Genomic DNA, 26,775 nt, shown 5'->3' on the forward strand with positions numbered 1-26,775 from the left:
ATGAAGATAATACCAAAGAATTTGTGATTGCAATCATTTTCAAGAAGAAACTGAGTATTATCTGACAGAATTACAGGGGTGCCAATACTTTTGGCCAGCACTGTATGATGATACAAACACTATCTTGGGGAAATAAATCATGCTCAGTCCTCCTAACTTGTTTTCAGTAGACAACCTATTATAACCTATCCACAGGAAAGATGATAACTTACGGATTGGTAGGAGTCCAACGACTGGGACCCACAACAAATGTTAGAACAGGGAAACTTTTGTCCGCCGCTACATTTATTCCCTTTTCCCAACAGCCCCAAAAAGGAGTAATGGAGCAGCAGTTTGTTTTCTGACCTGCTTCTCCATTTCGCAATGGGGAGAGTACTATTTTGTCATGGATTAAAATTTCCTGTAATGCCAATCAGTGCAGGTATATTTATAATGTAAAAAGAAAATGCCACAATATTCCAGAAACGTCCAATATGCCGTTTATTGATGAACTGGTAGATGTTTGCAGCATGTCATCTGACAGTCCTATGAAAGGCAAATATCATTTCCTTTGAACGGTAGTGAATGTGGGCATCTGAATTGGCTGCATTGGCTGATGGATGGGCTGGAATAATGGTTTCTTTCGAAGATCCGTCATCATTTTTACAGATGGCAGAAGTTGGTTTCTTTTGATGATCTGCAACGCCAGCTGGGTATTGCCTAAAAGAGACAAGAGTGGTGAGCATAGGTATTATTGTTCCATCAACTCAAGAGCAACTTACTGTATTCATTTATTCTCCAGTCTACCCCATAGAATAGCAAGTGCAGCACAAAAGCCCCCGCTACTCATCGGAAACACTAATTCTAGATTTTGACATTTTCTATACATTATTATAGCTCTCAGCCTTCATCTGTAGCTATATGCCTAAGGACGCTGTAGAAATGTATCATTAAAGGGGATTAGCTAATCATTATTTAAGGGATTACTGGTTGGACTAGATCAGGGTTCCCCAACTCCAGTCCTCGAGGGCCGCCAACAATGCATGTTTTCAGGATTTCCTTAGCATTGCATGGGTGTTGGAATCATCAACTGTGCAGGTGATTAAATTATCACATGTGCAATACTAAGGAAATCCTGAAAACATGCACTGTTGGCGGCCCTTGATGACTGCAATTGGGGACCCATGGACTAGATGGAACGTTGAACTTGCTGCATTTTCCCCCACAATTGACATCTATGTCTACAATGGTTGAAATAAAGACCAGACAAAGTCACTGCATTACCAATGCAAGAAATTGTAAGCGTCACAAACCGGCCATTGAAACCAATGAGTTGTCTAATGCATTGAAATGGGTCCTTCACAGCAACTTTCATTTTGAGTGGCTACAAAGAGGGAAAGTGTTAAAAGTAGAACTCCTTTCTTGAAAACTCAGAATTTCATTTAAGGTGTTGCCCAGCCATACTGAAAAAATGTATACAGTGTGTCCACCCATATCCTGTCCACCGCCATTAATGTGAGAATGGCGGCAGCTATAGGAATAGAAGTGGTGTCTAGGTATAGTAAAGTAGCCATGCGCTACGCAGTGAAACCACCTATAGCGCCACCTGGTGGGAAACAACGGAGTTAGCATTTTTATCTTGAAAACGGAACGAGATAGAGAAAAAAGTAGCAGATCTACAGGAGTGACAGCAGGCAACAGTATCAATTTCTTATTTTCACGCCAAGTGCTTTTACAGTTTTTAGTAAGGCTACACACCTTCATTAAAGGATTTTGGGAATTACTTTTAAAAACTAGACACCCCCTTTAAATACTAGCACTAAATTGATTGAAATAGTTGCAAGGCACTTTCCCGAATATCATTAGTTGGCACTGTATAATTTTCATAATCGGAGATTAGTATAAGGTCCTGTGCGCACTAGACGTTTTTGCTGTGTTTTGCGGTGTTTACTACCGCATTTTTGTGCAGAAAATGCTGTGACATTGCTTCCCCAGCAAGGTCTACGGGTTTTCAGAAGTGCTGTCCGCACACAGCGTTTTTTTGTAGCTGCGTTTTTGTGGTGACCACAAAAACACAGCATGTCAATTATTTCTGTGTTTTTCACTCATTGAATGCAGTGCACAAAAACGCAGCAAAAAACGTGGAAAAAACGCACAAAAAACGCAGCGTGAAAAAAAACGCACATAGCCTTATGATCCTATCGAACAGATGGACCGGTGGTGTACATTAAAGGCTGGCCCTTCATAGTATGGGGGAGAATAGCCACTGGTGCTCAGTGCTAGAGCTTGGCCACCCAGCATTTTTTTAATGCAATTGTCCTAGTAGCTGTATATATCTTGGGAAACAACCAATACATCTCAATCTCAATTGTGAAGTATTCATTAATTTGTAAGGGTTTTGTTGAAGAAAAAAAAACCCCAAAGATTTCTGCTGCAAGTAAAGACTTCAAAAGTAGCTGCCACAAGCCGCTGTTCGTGGATCTTTTTTACAATATTGTCTGTTATTCTTATTATTCTTATGCGTAGGTTTTTGAGTGCTATTTATAATATATCTTGATATCTAGATATATCAATGTATCTATACATACATACATACATACATACATACATACATACATACAACAGTATATAGGGAGGAAAGCAAATAAAAAGAAATATGATTTTTAGTAACTACAACAGTTTACTGCAGAGTGCTCCAAACAGAGGCAAAAACCTTTATTATGTAGAAGCAATAACTATCTTTGTATACACCGTGTGCAGAATTATTAGGCAAATTGTATTTTAGAGGATTTTTTTATTATTGATCAACAACTACAGTATGTTCTCAATCAACTCAAAAGACTCAAATATCAAAGCTTAATATTTTTGGAAGTTGGAGTGTTTTTTTTTTTAGATTTGGCTATCTTAGGAGGATATCTGTTTGTGCAGGTAACTATTACTGTGCAGAATTATTAGGCAACTTAATAAAAACCAAATATATTCCCATCTCACTTGTTTATTTTCACCAGGTAAACCAATATAACTGCACAAAATTTAGAAATAAACATTTGACATGCAAAAACAAAACCCCCCAAAAATTAGTGACTAATATAGCCACCTTTCTTTATGATGACACTCAACAGCCTACCATCCATAGATTCTGTCAGTTGCTTGATCTGTTTTACGATCAACATTGCGTGCAGCAGCCACCACAGCCTCCCAGACACTGTTCCGAGAGGTGTACGGTTTTCCTCCCTGTAGATCTCACATTTTATGAGGGACCACAGGTTCTCTATGGGGTTCAGATCAGGTGAACAAGGGGGCCATGTCATTATTTTTTAATCTTTTAGACCTTTACTGGCCAGCCACGCTGTGGAGTAGTTGGATACATGTGATGGAGCATTGTCCTGCATTAGAATCATGTTTTTCTTAAACGATACTGACTTCTTCCTGTACCACTGCTTGAAGAAGTTGTCTTCCAGAAACTGGCAGTAGGTTTGGGAGTTGAGCTTCACTCCATCCTCAACCCGAAAAGGTCCCACAAGTTCATCTTTGATGATACCAGCACCCACCTCCACCTTGCTGGCATCTGAGTCAGGGTGGAGCTCTCTGCCCTTTACTGATCCAGCCTCTGGCCCATCCATCTGGCCCATCGAAAGTTACTCTCATTTCATCAGTCCATAAAACCTTTGAAAAATCAGTCTTAAGATAAAACACCAAGACTAGGCCAAGAAATATCTTATGTTTCTTGTTCAAAGGTGGTCGTTTTTCAGCCTTCCTTACCTTGGCCATGTCCCAGAGTATGGCACACCTTGGGCTTTTTGATACTCCAGTAACGTTGCAGCTCTGAACTATGGCCAAACTGGTGGCAAATGGTATCTTGGCAGCTTCACGCTTGATTTTCCTCAATTCATGGGCAGTTACTTTGCGCCTTTTTTGCCCAACACGCTTCTTGCGACCCTGTTGGCTATTTGCCATGAAACGCTTGATTGTTCGGTGATCACACTTCAAACGTTTGACAATTTTAAGACTTCTGCATCCCTCTGCAAGACATCTCACAATTTTGGACTTTTCAGAGCCCGTCAAATCTCTCTTCTGACTCATTTTGCCAAAGGAAAGGAAGTTGGCTAATAATTAAGCACACCTTATATAGGGTGTTGATGTCATAACACCACACCCCTCCTCATTACAGAGATGCACATCACCTGATTTACTTAATTGGTAGTTGGCTCTCAAGCCTATACAGCTTGGAGTAGGATAACATGTATAAAAAGTATCATGTGATCAAACTACTCATTTGTCTAATAATTCTGCACACAGTGTACACCACTATTTATAACTTCCCAAAGGACCAATTCTAGGAGCATTTCTAACCTATATAATTTTGTCCTGCGTGGAATGTTAAAACTTTTGCAAAAACAATTTTGGTGAATTTGTCCTTATTCCAGTAAATAAATAAATAAATAAATAAACCCCTGCTTTTATTTGCAGTGATATCAAAACCAACTCCTCTGGAGTACAGATGATTGCAGTGTCCTCCTCTGAGGGTTCTGCTAATCAGAACAATCTCCTGTAGCAGGCTTGCCCAGCTCTCCAGGTGCCATGTATATTATATTGTAATGGAAGCTCTAGATTTACTCCCACAAGCACCATTCTTATTAGGTCTCCCCAACCAGCCCCATTGATTCATACGTGGTGCTTGTGAAAGCAAATCCAATGCTTCCATTACGGCATACATGATAAAGATGAAGGAAAATGACTGATTATTGACACGCATATATATCTTAAGCGGGCTTTACACGCTACAATATATCTTACAATGTGTTGGCGGGGTCACGTCGTAAGTGACGCACATCCGGCATCGTAAGTTATATTGTAGCGTGTGACAGCTATGTGTGATTGAATGTTAAAACGTTCATCGCATGCACGTCATTCATTTGCTAAAAATTGAACGTGAGGTTGTTCAATGTTCCCGAGGTAGCACACATTGCAGTGTGTGACACCCTGGGAACGATGAACAGATCTTACCTGCATCCCGCGGCTCCCACCGGAAAGGAAGGAGGTGGGCGGGATGTTTACGTCCCGCTCATCTCCGCCCCTCCGCTTCTATTGGCCGGCTGACGCGTGACGTCGAATGTCCCTCCCACTCCAGGAAGTGGACGTTCGCCACCCACATCGAGGTCGTATGGAAGGTAAGTACGTGTGACGGCAAATAATCATTTGTGCAACACGTTCAACAAATTGAACGTGCCACACATACGATGGGGGCGGTTACGATCACATACGATATCGTATGCTTAATCGTAACGTGTAAAGCAGGCTTTACTGGAGTGTAAGGGGGACCATGATTTAAGTTTGATCAGCCGCACAGCAATGTGATAGGATGGATAGACGCGCTGGCTGACCTTCACTAACTAGACAAGCTGCTGCAGGAGATTGATCCAACAAGTAGAACATTGAGGATGTGCTGACCCTTTCACTGCCATCACCTGTACTCCAAACTGGGGAAAAGCAGGGGTTTGGAAGCCATATACAGTGGAACCTCGCTTAATGAGTAACCCACTTAACGAGAATTTCGTTTAACAAGCAAAGCTTTCTGTAAATTTGTAACCCGGTTTACGAGAAAGCTTTGCTGTACGAGCAAAATCCTCACCGCACACACTTCCGGTTCCGTACATCCACCGCGCTCTGACCCGCACTTGCAGTCCACACACACACACACACACACACACACACACACACACACACACACACACACACACACACACACACACACACACACACACTATTATGCTCACCTTACCTTCCGTTCCACCACCGGCCTCATGGTTCTTGTAGTCCGCCAGCTCATTGCGATGTCCTCGCGGCGAACTACAAGACCCAGGAGGCCGGCGATGGAACGGAAGATAAGGTGAGCATAATATGTGTACCTTCAGTTCCATCGCCGGCCTCCTGGGTCCTGTAGTTCGCCGCTCCACTCCAGGCTGTGCATCGGCAACCATAATAACGAAGCAGGAAGTTCTCGTCAGACGCTACTCAAAGGCAGAGCGCTAGCCAATCAGAGGCAAGCAACTCCTGCCTTTGACGTCAGTACTCTGGCATCGGAAGTTCCTCCCTCGTCGTTATGGTAACCCGATATACAGCCCGTACTGGTGAACAGCAAGTCCCAGGAGACCGGCGATGGAACGGAAGGTAAGGTGAGCATAATATGTGCGTGCGTGTTTGTACGTGTGTGGAATGACACAATAGGAGACCTGAATGGGACATTTAACAAGTTGTGGAACGAATTGTCTGTATTGCAATGATTTCCTATGGGAAATCTTACTTTGCTGAACGAGTAACTTGGTTAACAAGCACACTCCCAGAACGGATTGTTCTCATTAACCAAGGTTCCACTGTACATGCAATTTTTGTTTTTACAGGAATAAAACAAATCCCCAAAAGTGATTTTCAAGTTTTCAGAACTCTCCGTGCTGGGCAAAATTGATTAAAAATGAATGAATAAATATTGAGTTAATCTTATAAGAAATTAAAGCAAAGTAAGGCTGTTTTGATAATTGCAGCCTAGTGAGTTTATGCAACAAATGGAAATTCCATGGTAGTTTTAGGGAATATTCACCAATAATGTATCTTCTGTCCATTTGGGTCAGGGTCTGCTAGCTGGGATCACAACATACTGCCCAAGCAAAGGGACCACCGCACACTATCCAGCACAGAAGCTGTTTGGAAATTTACAGAGATTTCAGTCACCAGAAATCTATGATTTCGACTAATGGAAAGTCCAAGAGACTCCAAAAGGGGTCTGCAGAAAACCATGGCCCCTTTGTTTGAGGAGCTGGTGGGGGTTCCATCTCACAGATCCCCACTGACTTTAAATGGTGCTGTTTCCATGGCATATATCGAAGCCTGTCAGAACTTTAAGATAGATTTACCGTTTACAAAGTTTGTATACTCAAGGGCTTTGCACTCTCTCTAAGGCAAATACATACCGGCCATGTGTGACCGTACAAATAATTACAGTAAAGAAGATATACTTGTGGGCGACCTTCAGAGCAGAACATTATATTGCTTATAGCTTAATGGGCAGAGCAAAAGGGACCCTTCTTATGCTTGTGTATGGCTGCCACAACTGTATACATTGTGCTATAATGTTATTGAAAGGCCTAATAGAGTAGAGTCGTATATCTATACGATCAGCAAATGACCGAGGGAGATTTATATCCATGAAAGTTTCTTTACTATGACAGGAAGCACAGATTATAAAAACCCAATGGTACTTAATAAAAACAGTATACTGGAAAACCGAATAGCCTCCATTATGTGAACAGTAATATTTATTTGCCGAATCTGAACTATCCCTTTATGTATGAAGGGAACTGAAGAGCGAGCAGCAAAGACCAAGAGTGGATGTATATTTAGCATTGCTAGGATATGACATACATTTACTAAATGTGAAAATGGGGGGGGGTCAATAAGTGTGACTATACAAGTGCAACTCAAATAAGAATATCATCAAAAAAGTTAATTTATTGCAGTGCTTGTGCACCTTTTTCTACCACACTTTTTCCTTCCACTCAATATGCTTGGATACAGCACTCTGAACAACCAGCTGCTTTAGGCCGGTTTCACATTTGCGTCGGTTTGACGGAAACGGAATCCAGCACAGATGCAGTACAGTTCATTCATTTACAGTGGAAGCGCGACACCATGTGGACACATGCGGTTGTGTATGAAGCACACACCACCGCATGGTGTCTCATTTGAACTGTAAATAAATGAACTGTACTGCATCTGTGCTGCATTCCGTTTCCGAAAAAAGGATGCAAATGTGAACCCGGCCTTAGCAATGACCTTTTGTGGCTTACCTTGTACAGTGTGTCAATGACTGCCTTCTGGACATTGTCAAGTCGCCAGTCTTCCCCATGATTGTGTAGCCTACTGAATCAGACTAAGGGACCATTTTAGACGCTTAGGAAGCCTTTGCAGGTGTTTTGTGGTAATTATTCGAATTTCCTGAGATAATGACTTGGGTTTTCAATGGCTGTAAGCCATAATCATCAACATTAACAGAAATAAACACCTGAAATACATCACTCTGTTTGTAATGACTATATAAAATATGTGTTTCCCTTTTTGTATTGAATTAGTGAAATTAACTTTTTGATGATATTCTAACTTATTGAGATGCACTTGTATGTAGAACAGTATGTCGGAACTCAATGGTAGAGGTGCACATAAGCAGGAATAGTATCAATAAGTTCAACATACGGCACGTCTCTCAACAGGACAGTCAATGCAGTTTTCTTTATTCCATGATCAAGGGACCTCAAAACTCATGCAAAGTATGGCAAAAATTATACAAATAAGGTGACAAAGAAAATACATTTTGGCTCTTCCCCAGCCTTGTACACACGGTCACTGTGCAAGAAGGTTAGGAGATTCCAATAATGACATCACACCGGGGTTGCTGGCATCAGAGGAAAAAGATAATGTATGTACACCATGCTGCGCTTCCGTAAAAGCCAAGCCTTTAGCTTTTTCCTCTGATCCCAGCAGCCCCGATGTGTTTTCATTATTAGAACGTCCTAACCTTCTTGTACAGTGATGGTGTGAACAAGGCTCGGGAAGAGCCAAAACGTCTTTTCTTTGTCAGCTTTTTTGTATAATTTTTGCCATACTTTGCATGAGTTGTGAAGTCACTTGATTGTGAAATAAAGAAATCTTCATTGACTATCCTGGTGTGAGAAGTACTATATGTTGAAGTTATCAATAAGTGTCAAGTCAGGAAGCCTACTCCAAGCAAAACAGAACTGAGAAAATGACCACGCTGTGGGCCAAGACCTCAATGGAGCAATGGTGAAATGCTTGCCTGATGCATGATATAGGCTCCCAATCGTTAGTACTGCTGGAAACTTTGCTTATTTCCACCATAAAACTGAAAATCAGACATTCTCTGGATTAAATGATGCTGGATTAAAGGAATCCTGCCATATATCACTACTCTATATAAACACACACAAAGGGGGATTATTACCGTTCTGTAGTTCTAGATAGACTGCAAGAAGTATTGCCTCTGGTGGGATTTCCTTGGGATGGATCATAGATGCAGCCTTGAAAATGGAAAACAAGTAATGGTAAGAACATAAAAGTCAAAGCAATTACCTAATGAATTATTAGAAGGTAAGAGGCTAATCTCTGGATACATTCTTCTAACTGTACGGCTGAAAGATGATACCAGGCCAGGCTCATCTTGAGATTTAATACTACTTCTTTTAGCTCTAATTGCCATGACGACTCCCTGTGGGCTCAACACCATCAGATACGGTCTACATTACCCCTTCAGAGCACTTAGCCCTCCCTGACTGAAATAATCAGCTTCCATTATAACAAGCAAAGAAAAAACAACTGATCCCACAGAGAACCCAGTGTACGGAAGACAAATAAATCAGGATCTTAATGAAATGCTCTTCTTTAATTTGTATGTATAATTAGAAGACACACTAGTGAACACATACGCTGGATCCAATAGATGATCTGTTCTCGTCCACCTACAACTCTTCTCAAACACAATAAAAAGTACTATTTGCAGCATGTGCCAAAAGCAAACATGAATTTAGGAGGTAACAGGTGAAAGAATATTAATACAGCCAAGACTATGGAAGCTGCTCTGCAGGACCTGAAGCAGTAGGTTGAGGGAATCTTGCATGAGGGCCAAGCAATTCATGGGCATTTACAGGAGACGAGCTAAAGCTTCATGTCTGCAACATTGGCAAACACTCACGTACAAAACATATTTTGGTGGCAAAACAATGGCTCTAGATCAAACATTCAATAGAACCGATGTGTATATTATTCTGCGTCTGGCAAGTAGGTGAAATCAGACGATTCAGGGAAGCAGCGTCAGTGCGTAAATGGGAAAATTATTATTATTATTATTATTGTTTATTTATAGAGCACCATTGATTCCATGGTGCTGTACATGAGGGGGTTACATACAGAATACATGTACACGTTACAATAGACAGACTAGCACAGGGGGAAGAGGGCCCTGCCCTTGCGGGCTTACATCCTAAAGGATTTTGGGGAGGAGACAGTAGGTGGGGTGTAGGTGGGGCGGCAGCTCCGCACGGTGGTGGGGCGGCAGCTCCGCACGGTGGTGGGGCGGCAGCTCCGCACGGTGGTGGGGCGGCAGCTCCGCACGGTGGTGGGGCGGCAGCTCCGCACGGTGGTGGGGCGGCAGCTCCGCACGGTGGTGGGGCGGCAGCTCCGCACGGTGGTGGGGCGGCAGCTCCGCACGGTGGTGGGGCGGCAGCTCCGCACGGTGGTGGGGCGGCAGCTCCGCACGGGGGTGGGGCGGCAGCTCCGCACGGGGGTGGGGCGGCAGCTCCGCACGGGGGTGGGGCGGCAGCTCCGCACGGTGGTGGGGCGGCAGCTCCGCACGGTGGTGGGGCGGCAGCTCCGCACGGGGGTGAAGCAGTGAGGTCATTGAAGGTTATAGGCATTTCTGAACAGATGAGTCTTTAGGTTCCGTTTGAAGCTTGCGAGTGTAGTAGATAGTCTGACGTGTTGAGGCAGTGAGTTCCAGGAGACTGGGGATGCTCGGGAGAAGTCTTGGAGTCGGTTGCATGAGGAGCGAATGAGAGAGGAGGATAGAAGGAGATCTTGGGAGGACCGGAGGTTACGTTTTGGAGTGTAGCGAGAGATTAGTTCAGAGATATATGGAGGAGACAGATTATGGATAGCTTTGTAGGTCAGTGTTAGTAATTTGAAAATAATTCACAATAGAGGACAGTTCATGTAGCCAACTTCTGCGCTGAACCTATAGGCCCAGGATAGTCAGTTACTCGTGGGTTATGCCCAGTATCAGTCCAAATACACAATAGAGCGGTCGACTGAATGATGTTTTGGCCCGCAGCCATTTCTCTAGACATCCCTCACACGGGTGCAATCGTTGTGACAAACTCCTTTGTTCTGTATGACAGTGCCAGTGGCAGCTTATCTCACCGAGCACAAAAGAATCAGCAGACCGATATCAGACATGCCAGATCCTTATCTCCTCTTGATATATCTGTTGGAGAAAGGTCGGGAGGCCCCCATACACATTGGAATGTCACCCGAGCTTGTGGATATATTGGCAGGTTTGGCCAACGTTAGTTTTCTGTGTATGGGGGACTTCCCAAACCCATAAAAACAATGAAAAGATATCTGTTTGGCCTAGAATTTCACACACATAACCAATTATAATCACTCTTATAACAGGCTGGCCTACTGCATGAAGACCTGGGTGCTCCATAGTGAAAGGGGAGCCCCAAGCAGGGGAGTTTGCCCTCTATGACATCCATACGTTCTAATTGGGCATATAAAGAGAGATGGTTTATTTGAGAAACCATCTTCATATCTATGGGAATTCCTCTTAGCCAACACAAATATAACTGAACTGTCTCCTGGAATAATATCAATGGCCTTCACAATATCCAGTAATCTGTCGACTCAGACGTCTGCAAATGATTGTGTCTAGCCAGTCTCTTTACACAAAAATCAACAAAAAGAAAAAAAAAGACAACTTGTATGTGTGAAGATCTCACATTGTACTGTGGATATTGGCAGTCCGCATTTACAGTTCTGTGAGCAGTGATGTACTACCTGGTGAAGGCATTTTCTTGCTTTATCATATTCACTACGTAAACAGTACGCACTCCCAAGGTTAAAAAGCATCATGGTCCTAGCAGAGGTGACTGAACTTGGATAGCACTGCGGCGTTTGCTTTCCCACTGAAACAATAAAATACAATAACGTGATCAGCTGAGAACAAAGGTTACGGCAACTATTATTGATGGTCAGCACCGTTAAAAACTAATGTTTAATTATTCCTTAGTGACTGGTCAGAAATAAGCGTGGACAGAAAAAAGGGGGATATATTCAGATCTCCCATCTCAAGTTAAGGGTACATTCACACGATTTTTTTTTTAAATGGATTTTTCTGGTGGTGCAATCTATAACAAAAAAAAAAAAAAATAATAGAGAAAGGTGTGATTCACACTTTCTCTGCGTGGGGCATTTTTCCATATGTAGATTCAGTATATATTTGGAGATTTTCCAAGCAGAAACATCTAAAGAATTGACAATTTGCTTTTAAGGCTATGTGCGCACGTTGCGTACAGTCACTGCAGAAATTTCTGCAGCGATCTGAAGAGCACATGTGCGCTTTAGATCGCTGCAGAAATGTCCGTAGTGAGCGCCGATTCCATGCGCTCTGCCTGCAGCTCCTGCCATAGACAGAGCAGGAGCTGCCGGCAAAGCGCAGGAAAGAAGTGACATGTCACTTCTTTTTACGCAGCGCTTCGGCAGTAGCCGAAGCGCTGCGCTCTTAAACGCCACGTGCGCACGGCCCCTGCACAATCTCCATAGACTGTGCAGGGGACGCAGGACGCATGCAGTTACGCTGCGCTACAAAGCGCAGCGTAACTGCATGTATTTACGCAACGTGCGCACATACCCTTATTCATGTTTAAGAAAAAAAAACAAAAAACGCCGGGAAAAAACAAACCACGTAGCAGTACAATATGCACTAATGGTCTGTTTCCCCCATTGAAATGAAAAGAAAGCTTATTCAAGCAGTATTTTAAGCATTTTATTTTGTGGACTGTGGAGCAGCATTCACTTCACAATTTATTAAAAAAAAAAAAAAAAGCTGTGTATATACCCTTAAACCCTTGAACAAATTTTGTGTAAATGGACCACTGGCTCGTTTCCCGACAATTGTGCAGTGTAAACAGGCTGCCCACCACCACCTGGTGAATGAGCTAAATGCTCACTGGTGAGGTGGAATGATCTTTTGGTTTGCAGAAACGATAATTGTTCTCTCCAGCGCATTTCCCTGTGTTAACAGGATCTGTGCTGGTGAGACAATGGCAGCCTGCTACAGTGAACGATCAGTTACAGATAACAGTGTGCAGCTGAAGCGCGGTGGGTCTGTATATACAGGCTATTAAACAAACAAAAACCAACAAATATGATGCTGGTCATATAAGGTGTATCTGTTGATACACTACATCCGAAAACTGTTGCTTCAACCCCAGTGAGAGCCAGAGATTGTGTACGTCTCTCTCTAGGGTGCCTGCACACATCATGCAATGAAGAAAACCTGTGCTTTGTGGTGGTTGTTTCACGGACAACACATCTGAGCACCCGTGATACTCAGCCGAGTACAGCAAGATGGCGCCATGGGACCGGAGCAGCTCAGAAAAGGGATGGGCGAGTATAAAATAGGGCGCATTAGACTTGGGTTTAAATCAACACTCCAGGGTTTTAAAAAAACAAACAAAAAAACACAACAAAGCTGGGGTGGTGCTTAAGGAGGACCTGGTCAAAAAATGGCCCCAGTTTTAACTCATTTTATTCCCGATGCTCCGATGAGCATTCTGCTTCTTGTTTCAAAAAAATCTATCACTGGGTTCCAAAGAAATGGGTCCTAGTACTTAGTGCCAACTATGGTTTTGTTTTATTTTTTTTTTATACTAAGGGAGGCATTGATCTTCGGGTAATTATGCATAGCAGCCTAAAGACCCCCTCTCCCAGAGTATGTGAGCTACGCCCCCTTGTAAAATCCATAACAATTAGCACTAAATAAATAAAAAGTGCCTCTCTCTCTAGCACCGTATTATCTTTATAAAAGAAAAAAAAAGAAAAGAAAAGAAGAGAGAATATTCAGGGGAGGAACAAGAATAAGATGAGAGCAAAAAACTGGACACTTGTTCTGGTGATGGGTTCCCTTTAAGAGCTTACATGCTTTACAACACTTTTGGATTTTGGGTAATTCCCCACCCGGTGCCAATTTTTAGTATTTTACCACGTCCATGTACGAGATCTTGTCCTTATGGGTCATTCCACTGTAGTGATAAGTTTGAAACATTTTTTATTGCTTTTATGGTGAACGGAAGTTTTTACTATGAATTAATAAATCTGTATCTGTCATTATTGGGTGTTGGGGTACATACACTTTTGAACACTGTATACTGTTTACAATCTTTTTATAAATTTTGTATGCTTGACCAAAATGGCTTACCAGATTCCATAGGTTCATTATCTCCTTTATCAGAGGCTGCAAAAATAGAAATTATGTGGTCAGACTAATAAGAAGCTATTCACAGAATTGAATTAGAAAACAAACAAGTCATGCTATATAAACAACCATTACATTTTTTCCCCAGTATTATGATATCTATGAACTGACCCCCCTGCCTCGATCAACTGTTACCAGATCTGCAGTAGCTGGATGTAAATGGTGTACAGAGCAGGACAGCACCCCTCCATCACACAGCGGCTGCTGCTGGGTACTGCAGATACTATACAAATTTGCCAGAGCTGATCTGAAGTACCCGGTGGTGCCCATTGACCAGTATGATGGAGCTGCAGTACACTGCTCTGTACACAGCTGCTCGGTGGTGGAGCTCAGGGTTAGACCCCCTACCAATCTGATAAGTGAGAACCTATTCTAAGGACAGGTTAACAACATCATAGTGCTGCACAACCCCTTTAAGTCTTTGAAATTGATTTTTGGAAGTAATCCAGGTACTAGTAGCCTCTTATACTATGGCACAGAAATGTTACCCATTACTGAAGTATATATATGCACACTATATACACTCCCCGTGTTTCCCTGAAAATAAGACAGGGTCTTATTTTATATTTTGCTACAAAAGATGCACTAGGGCTTATTTTCAGAAGATGTCTTATATTTTCCCAGAAACAACAATCCATATTTATTCAACGTTCAATCATATATAATAGTCATCACATTCTGTAACATCAACATTATGTGTTTCTCCTATTACTGGCTCAGATGCACACTTTCTTCTCTGATCGGCTATTCTCATGGTGCAGAACCAGTCCCATATTGGTGGGTACATACCATATTTAAAAAAGGTTTAAATTAACTGCACTAATCTCTATGTAATGCTACATTTACCTAAAAAGAAAGCAGACACCCCCTAAAAGAATCGCACTTACCAAACCCCAAGCAATTAGAGTTGGCAAGTGAATGGGCTCTCACATACAAATTTGCATCACTGTCATGTCCACTTGTGTTCTATAGCGGATGGCTGCCCTTGGTGACTGGAAGCAGAATCATTTGCGCAGAGCAATATTGGTACCCAATTATTTGTAACAGCTGCAGTGCAATGCAGCTGAACAGTGAGGGACTTCACAGCGACGCAGATCTGTGTGTGGGAGTCCATCCACCTTTGGCACTTGCCAACTAATTGTTTGAGGTCTGGTGAGTGATTTTTTTTTTTGGGGGGGGGGGGATGTCAACTTGCTTTGATGAAGAGTCCTGCTGTATTCTTTAACTATTAGTTGGTTAAACACTTCCCTATGGAATGGCACCTAGGGCTTATTTTCAAAGTAGGGCTTATATTATAAAGCATTCACAAGAAAATCCTACAAGGGATTATTTTTGGGCAGTTTTTTTCTATAGTAGTGGATGAAGAAAACTTACATCTTAAAGAAAAAAAAATAAATTATATATATACCGTATTTTTCGCTTTATAAGACGCACTTTTCTTCCCCCAAATTTTGGGGGAAAGTAGGGGGTGCGTCTTATAATCCGAATATACGGGGGGGGGGTGTATATATATATATATACACAGAGTCCAGTGGAGGTGCAGGCAGCTCTGGAGCGGTGCTGGGGACTGCTTGGAGCTGGGAGCGGCAGCCTTTGATCTCCTGCTCTCCCGCTCATATAATATGCACAGCCGCTGTCCATCAGAAGCGTGGTGCTGAAACTGCATCGCGCTGATGGGCTGAGGGAGCTGTGCATATTATCTGCCTGTGCTTACCTTTGATTGCACAGGATCCCCCCTCCCCCTGTGTTAGATATAGCCTCCCGTGCTGCTGCTGTAGTAAAATAATAAACTGTTTACTCACCTCCTCCAGTGTCTGGCCGGGGTCTCCCTCCTGCTGGCTGTAATTAGACATGCAGAGATATCTCTCTCTGCTGTCCCGATCACGATCACATGACCGGCACTAGAACTAGGAAGTAGGAAGTGCAGGAGACAGGAGGAGTTCAACCCCGAGGAGGGAGACACGAGACAGGACTGTGCTGCAGAAGGTAAGGAAAGAGTTTATTTTACTAAAATTAGAACAACCAGAGCAGTATAAATGGACTTCATTAGGAATAAAGGCAACAACTTCAAGGAGATGCACAATTAGAAGAAAATAGAAGTCTTTGAATTTGCCTAAGTGATATATCCCATGATAAATAAATAGCAAGTAATGAGCGCTATAGTGCACATAAAGTTTTATTCAACACAATATACATGGGGTATATAATATATTAGAAAAAGTTTAGACAGGTTCAGACAGAGACAAGCGACAAAAATCCCCATATGGGGCCACATGCAAGGTGATTCCTATGTGATCTCCCTGATGTACACAGTGCTAGGTATTAGGTCCAAATCCTATGTATAAAGACAGATACCAGCCATTACTAATACACAATACTGAACAAAGTCAGATAGTCACATGCTGGAGCGCAGAAAGGTCATAGAAATACCATCAGCACCATGGAATCAGACAGGGAGCTTACCAATGAAAAACAAATGTCATGTGGACACACATGGGGACAGTCCCAACACGTGTTTCGTGTGACTTCCTCAGGGGACCGTGGACAACAGAGGGTAAGTGGGTTTAAATACCTGCCGAAATCGCATGTAATTTGTAACACCTGTCGCAAATCAAGGGTCTCGGGGATGAATAACGCTGGTCCGGGCGGCTACTCCGGTGTCACCTGGGTAGGGAAAACCCCTAATGACGTCCGTTTTCCCAGAAGACACTGAGAGGAGAGCCGCTCCAATCGCGCATGCGCAGTCCCCGCACCCGGAAGTGCGATCACAAATGCCATGCCAAGTACTGGCAGGGATAAGGGCAAGTCACACCGCTACAGGAGGAGGCATAGGAGCAAGGTGAAAACAAATATACATAGTGGAAATAGATCCAGAAAGGATCACACAATCTTTTGACACAATTGTTCAATAACAAATCAAGTACAATGCTTTTTTTTTATAACATCTGCTTTGATAAGACAATATATTAGTAGTCAACATTGTGCAGGATCAGCTAGGCAGAATAGCGTGTTCAAATAGATTTTTTTCTCCCCTCTCCTTTATCCTCCTCCATTTTGTTGCCTTTTTTATGAGCAGCGGGACAGATCCAAATTTAACATGAGAACATCCGGCAAGGACACAAAAGAAGAGGGAACACAGGACAAATGACTGTGAAAAAAACAAAAAAGACCACTTAAAAAATTTATTTAAAAAACATATATGAGTATATGTGATTAAAAGACTCGAGAGCCAATCATTACAGGAAACAGCAACCAAACAATACCAACATACATCCCAGTAGGGAGAATTGGGGAAATCCAACCGCAGAAGGGATATACTGGAGTTACAGGAAAGACGTAAAGGTCTGTCTCTCGTTCAATCCATTGGGTGTCACAGTGCCGAGGAGGAATATCCAGCGACATTCCACCCGTGCCAACGCTTTATGAATATCCCCACCCCTAAGTCCATTATGTGGCGCAAAATAAGCTACCATTCTCCACGGGACGTCCTAGATGTGGGTCTGTCCCATGTGGTTCATGCTTGGCGTGTCGGCATGGCAATATCATTAGGGCCACATCCTTCACCTCCTCGGACGGATCCAAAACGTTTGAGATCCGGCATTATATTTCCTGCACGAGCACGGGCGTGATATATTACGCCACGTGTGGGTGTGGGTTAATATATGTCGGACTAACGAGTAGGGAACTTAGGGTCCGGACGAGGGAACACATTAGGGATATAGTTGCTGCTAAGCAGGCCAAGCCGGAGGAAATTGACTCTCTTAGGACTATCCCCCGCCATTTCAGGACGCATCACGAGTCGGACCCCTCGAGCCTTAAGGTGAGGGGGATTGACCGTGTGCACCTTGGACTTAGGGGTGGGGATATTCATAAAGCGTTGGCACGGGTGGAATGTCGCTGGATATTCCTCCTCGGCACTGTGACACCCAATGGATTGAACGAGAGACAGACCTTTACGTCTTTCCTGTAACTCCAGTATATCCCTTCTGCGGTTGGATTTCCCCAATTCTCCCTACTGGGATGTATGTTGGTATTGTTTGGTTGCTGTTTCCTGTAATGATTGGCTCTCGAGTCTTTTAATCACATATACTCATATATGTTTTTTAAATAAATTTTTTAAGTGGTCTTTTTTGTTTTTTTCACAGTCATTTGTCCTGTGTTCCCTCTTTTGTGTCCTTGCCGGATGTTCTCATGTTAAATTTGGATCTGTCCCGCTGCTCAGAAAAAAGGCAACAAAATGGAGGAGGATAAAGGAGAGGGGAGAAAAAATCTATTTGAACACGCTATTCTGCCTAGCTGATCCTGCACAATGTTGACTACTAATATATTGTCTTATCAAAGCAGATGTTATCAAAAAAAAAGCATTGTACTTGATTTGTTATTGAACAATTGTGTCAAAAGATTGTGTGATCCTTTCTGGATCTATTTCCACTATGTATATTTGTTTTCACCTTGCTCCTATGCCTCCTCCTGTAGCGGTGTGACTTGCCCTTATCCCTGCCAGTACTTGGCATGGCATTTGTGATCGCACTTCCGGGTGCGGGGACTGCGCATGCGCGGTTGGAGCGGCTCTCCTCTCAGTGTCTTCTGGGAAAACGGACGTCATTAGGGGTTTTCCCTACCCAGGTGACACCGGAGTAGCCGCCCGGACCAGCGTTATTCATCCCCGAGACCCTTGATTTGCGACAGGTGTTACAAATTACATGCGATTTCGGCAGGTATTTAAACCCACTTACCCTCTGTTGTCCACGGTCCCCTGAGGAAGTCACACGAAACACGTGTTGGGACTGTCCCCATGTGTGTCCACATGACATTTGTTTTTCATTGGTAAGCTCCCTGTCTGATTCCATGGTGCTGATGGTATTTCTATGACCTTTCTGCGCTCCAGCATGTGACTATCTGACTTTGTTCAGTATTGTGTATTAGTAATGGCTGGTATCTGTCTTTATACATAGGATTTGGACCTAATACCTAGCACTGTGTACATCAGGGAGATCACATAGGAATCACCTTGCATGTGGCCCCATATGGGGATTTTTGTCGCTTGTCTCTGTCTGAACCTGTCTAAACTTTTTCTAATATATTATATACCCCATGTATATTGTGTTGAATAAAACTTTATGTGCACTATAGCGCTCATTACTTGCTATTTATTTATCATGGGATATATCACTTAGGCAAATTCAAAGACTTCTATTTTCTTCTAATTGTTATTTTACTAAAAGCAGCAACATGGGGGCGATATGCCACAGAGGCTGATGTGGCCCTGTCTGCCTGCCACAGAGGCTGATGTGGTCCTGCCTGCCTGCCACAGAGGGTGATGTGGCCCTGCCTGCCTGCCACAGAGGCTGATGTGGCCCTGCCTGCCTGCCACAGAGGCTGATGTGGCCCTGCCTGCCTGCCACAGAGGCTGATGTGGCCCTGCCTGCCTGCCACAGAGGCTGATGTGGCCCTGCCTGCCTGCCACAGAGGCTGATGTGGCCCTGCCTGCCTGCCACAGAGGCTGATGTGGCCCTGCCTGCCTGCCACAGAGGCTGATGTGGCCCTGCCTGCCTGCCACAGAGGCTGATGTGGCCCTGCCTGCCTGCCACAGAGGGTGATGTGGCCCTGCCTGCCTGCCACAGAGGGTGATGTGGCCCTGCCTGCCTGCCACAGAGGGTGATGTGGCCCTGCCTGCCTGCCACAGAGGGTGATGTGGCCCTGCCTGCCTGCCACAGAGGGTGATGTGGCCCTGTCTGCCTGCCACAGAGGGTGATGTGGCCCTGTCTGCCTGCCACAGAGGGTGATGTGGCCCTGTCTGCCTGCCACAGAGGGTGATGTGGCCCTGTCTGCCTGCCACAGAGGGTGATGTGGCCCTGTCTGCCTGCCACAGAGGGTGATGTGGCCCTGTCTGCCTGCCACAGAGGGTGATGTGGCCCTGTCTGCCTGCCACAGAGGGTGATGTGGCCCTGTCTGCCTGCCACAGAGGGTGATGTGGCCCTGTCTGCCTGCCACAGAGGGTGATGTGGCCCTGTCTGCCTGCCACAGAGGGTGATGTGGCCCTGTCTGCCTGCCACAGAGGGTGATGTGGCCCTGTCTGCCTGCCACAGAGGGTGATGTGGCCCTGTCTGCCTGCCACAGAGGGTGATGTGGCCCTGCCTGCCACAGAGGGTGATGTGGCCCTGCCTGCCTTCCACAGAGGGTGACGTGGCCCTGTCTGCCTTCCACAGAGGGTGACGTGGCCCTGTCTGCCTGCCACAGAGGGTGACGTGGCCCTGTCTGCCTGCCACAGAGGGTGACGTGGCCCTGTCTGCCTGCCACAGAGGGTGATGTGGCCCTGTCTGCCTGCCACAGAGGGTGATGTGGCCCTGTCTGCCTGCCACAGTGGCCCTGTCTGCCAGCCATAGAGGATGTGTGCCAGCCATAGGGGAAATGTGGCATCACTGGGGGACGTGTTCAATATAAGGTGGCCATATCCAGATTAAGGGGGCTAATTTTAGGATGAGGGGGCTATGAGGGACATATACCCTATATTATTTGTTAGACGGACACTGGCATTATAAGACGGACCCCATTTATTAAAAAATTCTCTATTCCTTCACCAAATTTGGGGGTGCGTCTTATAATCAGGTGCGTCTTATAAAGCGAAAAATACGGTGTATATATATATATATATATATATATATATATATATATATATATATATATATATATATATATATTCTTTAAGCTGTAACCTTCATTCATCCGCTACTAAAGTAATTCACACTGATCTTTACACCAATCAGTGGAGGGATTTCCCCACACATCTGGAGTAATTCTCACAAATGTTCAGATAAATAGAAGAGTAGTTCATATGTGTATCCAAATCTATAGAGTAGTTTACACCAATGCCAAAAAATCTGCAAAGACCTGAATAACCAATAGCAGTGTGGGCGTAAACGGACAGTTGCTAATGTATGTATAGTATATATGTATGCAGATGTCAGTTTATGTCAGGTCTTTGTGCATTCTTGGATATTGGTGTAAACGATAGATTTGGACACGGATATAAATTACTCTATTTATCTGAGTATTGTTTTTGGGGGAATCACTAGTTATTGGAATAGTGGGAATTGTTATTACTAACTGAAATGTTACATTCTAACTTTTTTCCCCGCTTCGTGCATGCTTGTCTGGGACCCTTTTTTGAAAGTTACTTGTACAGTTTTGTTACTACTTACATATACTAATACACAGCATCTGATTGCTGTATATGATGAAGCTTGCACTCTTTTCATGGTAAATTTCATAGAAAGCCAATCAAACCTATATGCGTTTATTAGAGCATAGAAAAGGATGGAGGAGAAAACCTTGCAAATACAAAACATACAAACTCCTGGTTGTGTTAAAACTTGAGCCGGAAGGATAAAGATGCCCCTTTTACCGATTCTGAGAATGCTTACATTGTCTATTAGGTTTGGATCTACATTATTTTTGCTAGTTTTTATCAAATGAGCTAAAAGTGAAGAGATTTGGATAGTCATAAATTAAGAAAATAAAATCTCTCATTGTTGAAGTTTAGCAGATCATAATCATAGGCCAAGAAAAGCGCCCCCCCCCCTTCCCCCTCCCGGTAGCCCACCCTCCGAGAACACTAGGATACTGTACATTATGAGTCTGTGTCGTGCAGAAAGGGCTAATTAATCTGCAGTGTTTTCTAGCAGAGCATATAACGAGTAGAAGCATTTGAAAGGTTATGCCACAAATAAATGAGTCACTGCATTAAGTATTCACGGACTGTCTGAACATACTGTGCAATAAATTATGGAGCAGAGGGGCTGGAAAAGTATGTGTGTGTGAGCATTACTGCCTCCATCAGAGCAGCAGATAAAAGCAGGACTGTAGTCAAGTGTGGTTTCATTAACCTTGCTCCTGTTCATTCGATGAAACCCCAAGGGACACATCTGTGACGTTCTCTGGGTTCAAATGAGTGATGGCATCCGAGATCCTGTCCAAAGAGATAAGTGCTTCGGCCGCATACAAGTGCCCCAAGAACCTGGCAAGAAACGGGTAGAAGTCAGATTTGCCCTAAAACTGGGCACAAAACCACAATGAGTGAAAGCCAAAATTAACAAAATGTGCTGGTCTCTTCAGTGTCACAGGGGTCAGACATACTATTTCTATTTTATTTTTTACATTTATGTAATTAACTTTATAGGTTTCACGACTTTTTAAGGTTGAAGGTAAGACTTAAAGGGTTAGTCCCATCTCCAAAATTCTATCCCAATATGTAGTAGGTGTAATAATAATATTAGCAAATCCCTCCAATTAATATGTAGTATAGTTCTCCTGATATAGCCATAGCTCCTGTGCAGGGCATTTTTGCTTCTGTATCCATGGTTACGACCACAAGCAACTAACTATTAATATGAGCGGTCATAACCATGGATACCTAAGCTGCAATGCCCTGCACATTAGGTAAGAGACACGGCTACATCACGAGAACTATACTACATTTCTAATTGGAGATATTTGCTAATATTATTATTACACCTACTACATATTGGGATAGGATCTTGGAGAAGGGAATAACCGTTTATGTGAACCGAGTTCAACCCATCGTCTAACTTGATTGTATTCATTTTTATTTTGAAAATTTTTTTTTTTTTTTTTTATAAAAAGGAAGAAAAAAAATTCAAACCTAAAATAAACCCAAGATGTCTCTAGCCCAACAAGCTAGGATCGGAAGGACTATGCGAGAGACCTTGGAAAGTTTCATCGACTTGTTTCTCCTCCTTTCAGTCATAGCTAGTCATGAGCGAGTCCTACCATGCTCGGTACTCATAACCAGCAGTTGGATGCTCGGATGGGTGCAACTATAATGGAAGTCAATGGGGAACTCAAATATTTTCCCGGTAGATTTCCCATAAAAATGCTTGAGTCCTTCATTCACTTCCATTATACTCTGTACAAGAGAAGTGCCCCTCTGAGCATCCAAACTGCTGGTTATGAGTGCTAAGCACCTGAGCATGGCAGCGCCCGCTCATCACTACTGAAGACCTCAGAAGATAAGGTTATATATGATGATGGGTGAGCAGTACAATGCTCGGTATTCAAAATCATGAGTGAACACTGCAAGTGTAGTGCTCGCTCATCACTAGTCATAGCCAAATTCATAGATTGGACACCACAGCTCTGAGACCCACTTTGGCTTCTAAGGCTTTTTGAGTTAATTATCCTCAGTTGTGCTGGGAATGTGTCTCCATGCTTAGAAATCTACACTGTGTGCAGAATTATTAGGCAAGTTGTATTTTAGAGGATTTTTTTTTTATTAGTGATCACCAACCATGTTCTCAATCAAACCAAAAGACTCAAATATCAAAGCTTAATATTTTTGGAAGGAAGTTGGAGTGGTTTTTTTTTTTTTGTTTTTTTTTTTAGATTTGGCTATTTTAGGAGGATATCTGTTTGTGTAGGTAACTATTACTGTGCAGAATTATTAGGCAACTTAATAAAAACCAAAATGGGTCATTCCATGGTAACTTATGTTACATTCACAACCCAAAAACTGAGTTAATAATGGCTACAGACTGTTCTCTGAACGCAGGCACAAAAACGAGTGAATGTATATTGTAGATATAGATTTCAACACAGTTTGATTTTTCGACAATACAAATTAAATACAAAATACAATATTACTTGGTAACTTACGTTACACAAAAAGTAACGTAAGTTACCAAGTAATAACATTGTATTTTGTATTTAATTTGTATTGTTGAAAAATACTTACCTTGGGGATATCCCTGACTATGGCACACCTTGTGCTTTTTGATAATCCAGTAACGTTGCAGCTCTGAAATATGGCCAAACTGGTGGCAAATGGCATTTTCACGCTTGATTTTCCTCAATTCATGGGCAGTTACTTTGCGCCTTTTTTGTCCAGCACGCTTCTTGCGACCCTGTTGGCTATTTGCCATGAAACGCTTGATTGTTCGTTGATCACTCTTCAAAAGTTTGGCAATTTCAAGACTGCTGCATCCCTCTGCAAGACATCTCACAATTTTGGACTTTTTAGAGCCCGTCAAATCTTTCTTCTGACCCATTTTGCCAAAGGAAAGGAAGTTGCCTAATAATTAAACACACCTTATATAGGGTGTTGATGTCATTACACCACACCCCTGCTCATTTGCTCATTACAGAGATGCACATCACCTCATTGACTTAATTGGTAGTTGGCTCTCAAGCCTATACAGCTTGGAGTAGGACAACATGTATAAAAAGTATCATGTGATCAAAATACTCATTTGCCTAATAATTCTACACACAGTGTATACATTAAGGAGATCATATACCATATGGCTTTTGGTTAGGACATATGAATAGGTTTGATGTAATAGCTAAGGATTTCTCTATTCTCTAATTTCACATCAAGGGTTTGCATTATACCGATACCATATTTTTTCCATTAATATCAGATTACTTCTTCTGTGTTCGTCATTTGTAATTTAATATTTTCAGTATAATTCATGTTTAAAATATAATCAACAAGCTTTTATTCCTACTTTTAATGACATATCCACATATAATGCTGCATAAAGTAAGTGTCCATTCACTGACTCTGATCAAACGTTCATTCACGATTATTAGGACGCATGTCTGACAATCAAGGGGAACAGTTAAATACTGTGCAAAAGTTTTAAGCGGATGTGAAAAATGCTGCAATGTAAGAATACTTTCAAAAATAGAAGTGTTAGTTTAGTTTTATCAACTGACATAATGCAAAGTGAATGAGCAAAACAAAAATCAAAATGAAATCACTATTTGGCTTGACCGCCCTTTCAAAATGGCAGCAGTTCTTTTAGGTACTTATATAGGACACAGCTAACGTGGAAAAAGGTGCTCTGGTCAGATAAGACCAAATGTAAAAGGCTATGTGTGGAGCAAAAGTAACACTGCACGCCACCCTAAAAACACCATTTTCCTTAGTACAGTATATACCAGCATATGTGTTATGATCTGGAACCATCGAAGACCACCACAAATCATTGGCAAAAGGTGACAAGAGCATTGGCAACTAATCTGGCCGCCATCCCCTTACTAACCATCACAACTAGAAGTAGCCGAGGGGTGAACTAACATCCTGTGCACCGCGAACCCAGCCGGAGAACTAACTATCCTAAAGGTAGGAAAGATGAATAACTCTCTGCCTCAGAAAATAGACAAGAATAGAAAGCCCCCCACATTCAAAGACTGCGGTGATATAGGAAAAACACAATACACAGGTAGATGACAGGATTAGCAAAAGGTGAGGCCCCCGCTGACTAAAATAGGAAAGGACAGGAAAGGGACTGATGGTGACCAGAGAAAAACCCTGCAAAATATCAACTTCCTGATAGTACAAAAAGGCCCTCAGATCGCTCAATCTTAACTCCGTCCTATACCAGGTGCCCTTGTCATACCAATGAACAGAAAACAAGAATTCTAACAAATTCAACAAGCCACAAACACATGGACCCAAAGGAGCTATACTCCACACAGAACTGCAGGGAGTTCCTCAACAATCCACTGAGGGGGAAAATCCCTGGAAGGAAATAAGCTGAAACCAACCACAACAAATGACAAACCCAGATAAGCAAAAGAACCAGACAATAAATAAAGAGCAAGCACTTATCTGGAGTAGATGTGGAGTAGAGCAGGATTAAGCAGGCTAGAGATACAAAGAACAACTGACATCCAGCAACAGCCTGCAATCAGACCAGGACTTAAATAAGCAGAGCGTTAGCAAAGGAAACACCCACTGCACAACACACCTGGTCCAAGTCCAAACCATTCCTGGCCACCAGAGGGAGCCTTCCAGCAGCCAAAGCATAACTAACATTCACAACACATATGTAATTTTAAAGATGGCTGCAACATCCTGTCTACACCCAAGATGATGAACAAAGGAGAATTCCTAAAGTTTCGACTGACCAATCCAGCAGAGATTATGCAAATTCCTATAGGTCTTGAGCCCCAACCTGTGATACTTGATTGGACTATACTTTTGTACACACCCTTACTATAAAAGGTTTGTCCGAGGAAAATAAAGTTCAGTCAGCATCTGTCATGGAGAAGGTTCATAACTGATACAGTGTCTGTTATTTACTTCTCGAAGTGCACTCATGACATTATAATTTGAACACGGCAGTCAGACCTTAAGAGATCCATTGTAATCTCACCTCAACACACCGTCAAACGTGGTGGCAGCATCATAGTGTGGGATTACTTTTCTTCAGAAGAAACAGGGAAGCTGGTTAGAATTGATGGGATAATGTAAGTAGCCAAGTACAGGGAAGTCCAGGAATAGAACCTGTTAGAGGTTGCAAAAGGCTTCAGACTGGGACATAGGTTCACCTTCCATTCCAGCAGGACAACGGCTCTAAACATACTGCCAGAGCTACAATGGATGGTTTAGATCAAAGCATATTCATGTGTTTGAGTGGATTGGTCAAAGTCCAAATCTAAATCCCATTAAGAATCTGAGACAAGATTTGAAAATTGCTGTTCACAGATGCTTTCCATCCAATCTTACCACGCTAGAACTATTGTGCAAAGAAGAATGGGCAAAAACAATTACATTTCAGCCTCTAGATGTGCAAAGTTTCTAGAGAGACATACCCCATAAGACATGCAGCAATGACTGCAGAGAAAAGGTGGTCCTACTAAGTACTGATTCAGGGGGGCTAAATACAAAT

At 42.9% G+C, this 26,775-nt stretch overlaps 1 protein-coding gene across 3 annotated transcripts in view; it reads right to left on the bottom strand.

Moving 5' to 3' along the window:
* Positions 1–456: 456 nt before the first annotated feature.
* CNOT10 (CCR4-NOT transcription complex subunit 10) overlaps positions 457–26,775 on the bottom strand; it is a 144,692-nt gene continuing 118,373 nt past the window's right edge. For all 3 annotated transcript variants that reach the window (XM_075315238.1, XM_075315236.1, XM_075315237.1), the window contains 5 exons: positions 21,967–22,097; positions 14,024–14,059; positions 11,602–11,729; positions 8,993–9,068; positions 457–699 (listed from right to left, as the gene is read on the bottom strand). In XM_075315238.1, coding sequence (XP_075171353.1) covers positions 542–699; positions 8,993–9,068; positions 11,602–11,729; positions 14,024–14,059; positions 21,967–22,097 — 529 coding nt within the window. In that variant the 3' untranslated portion in view covers positions 457–541. The remainder of the gene's footprint in view (positions 700–8,992; positions 9,069–11,601; positions 11,730–14,023; positions 14,060–21,966; positions 22,098–26,775) is intronic.

This window comes from Anomaloglossus baeobatrachus, chromosome 6 (genome assembly GCF_048569485.1).
Source record: "Anomaloglossus baeobatrachus isolate aAnoBae1 chromosome 6, aAnoBae1.hap1, whole genome shotgun sequence".
NCBI lineage: Eukaryota > Metazoa > Chordata > Amphibia > Anura > Aromobatidae > Anomaloglossus > Anomaloglossus baeobatrachus.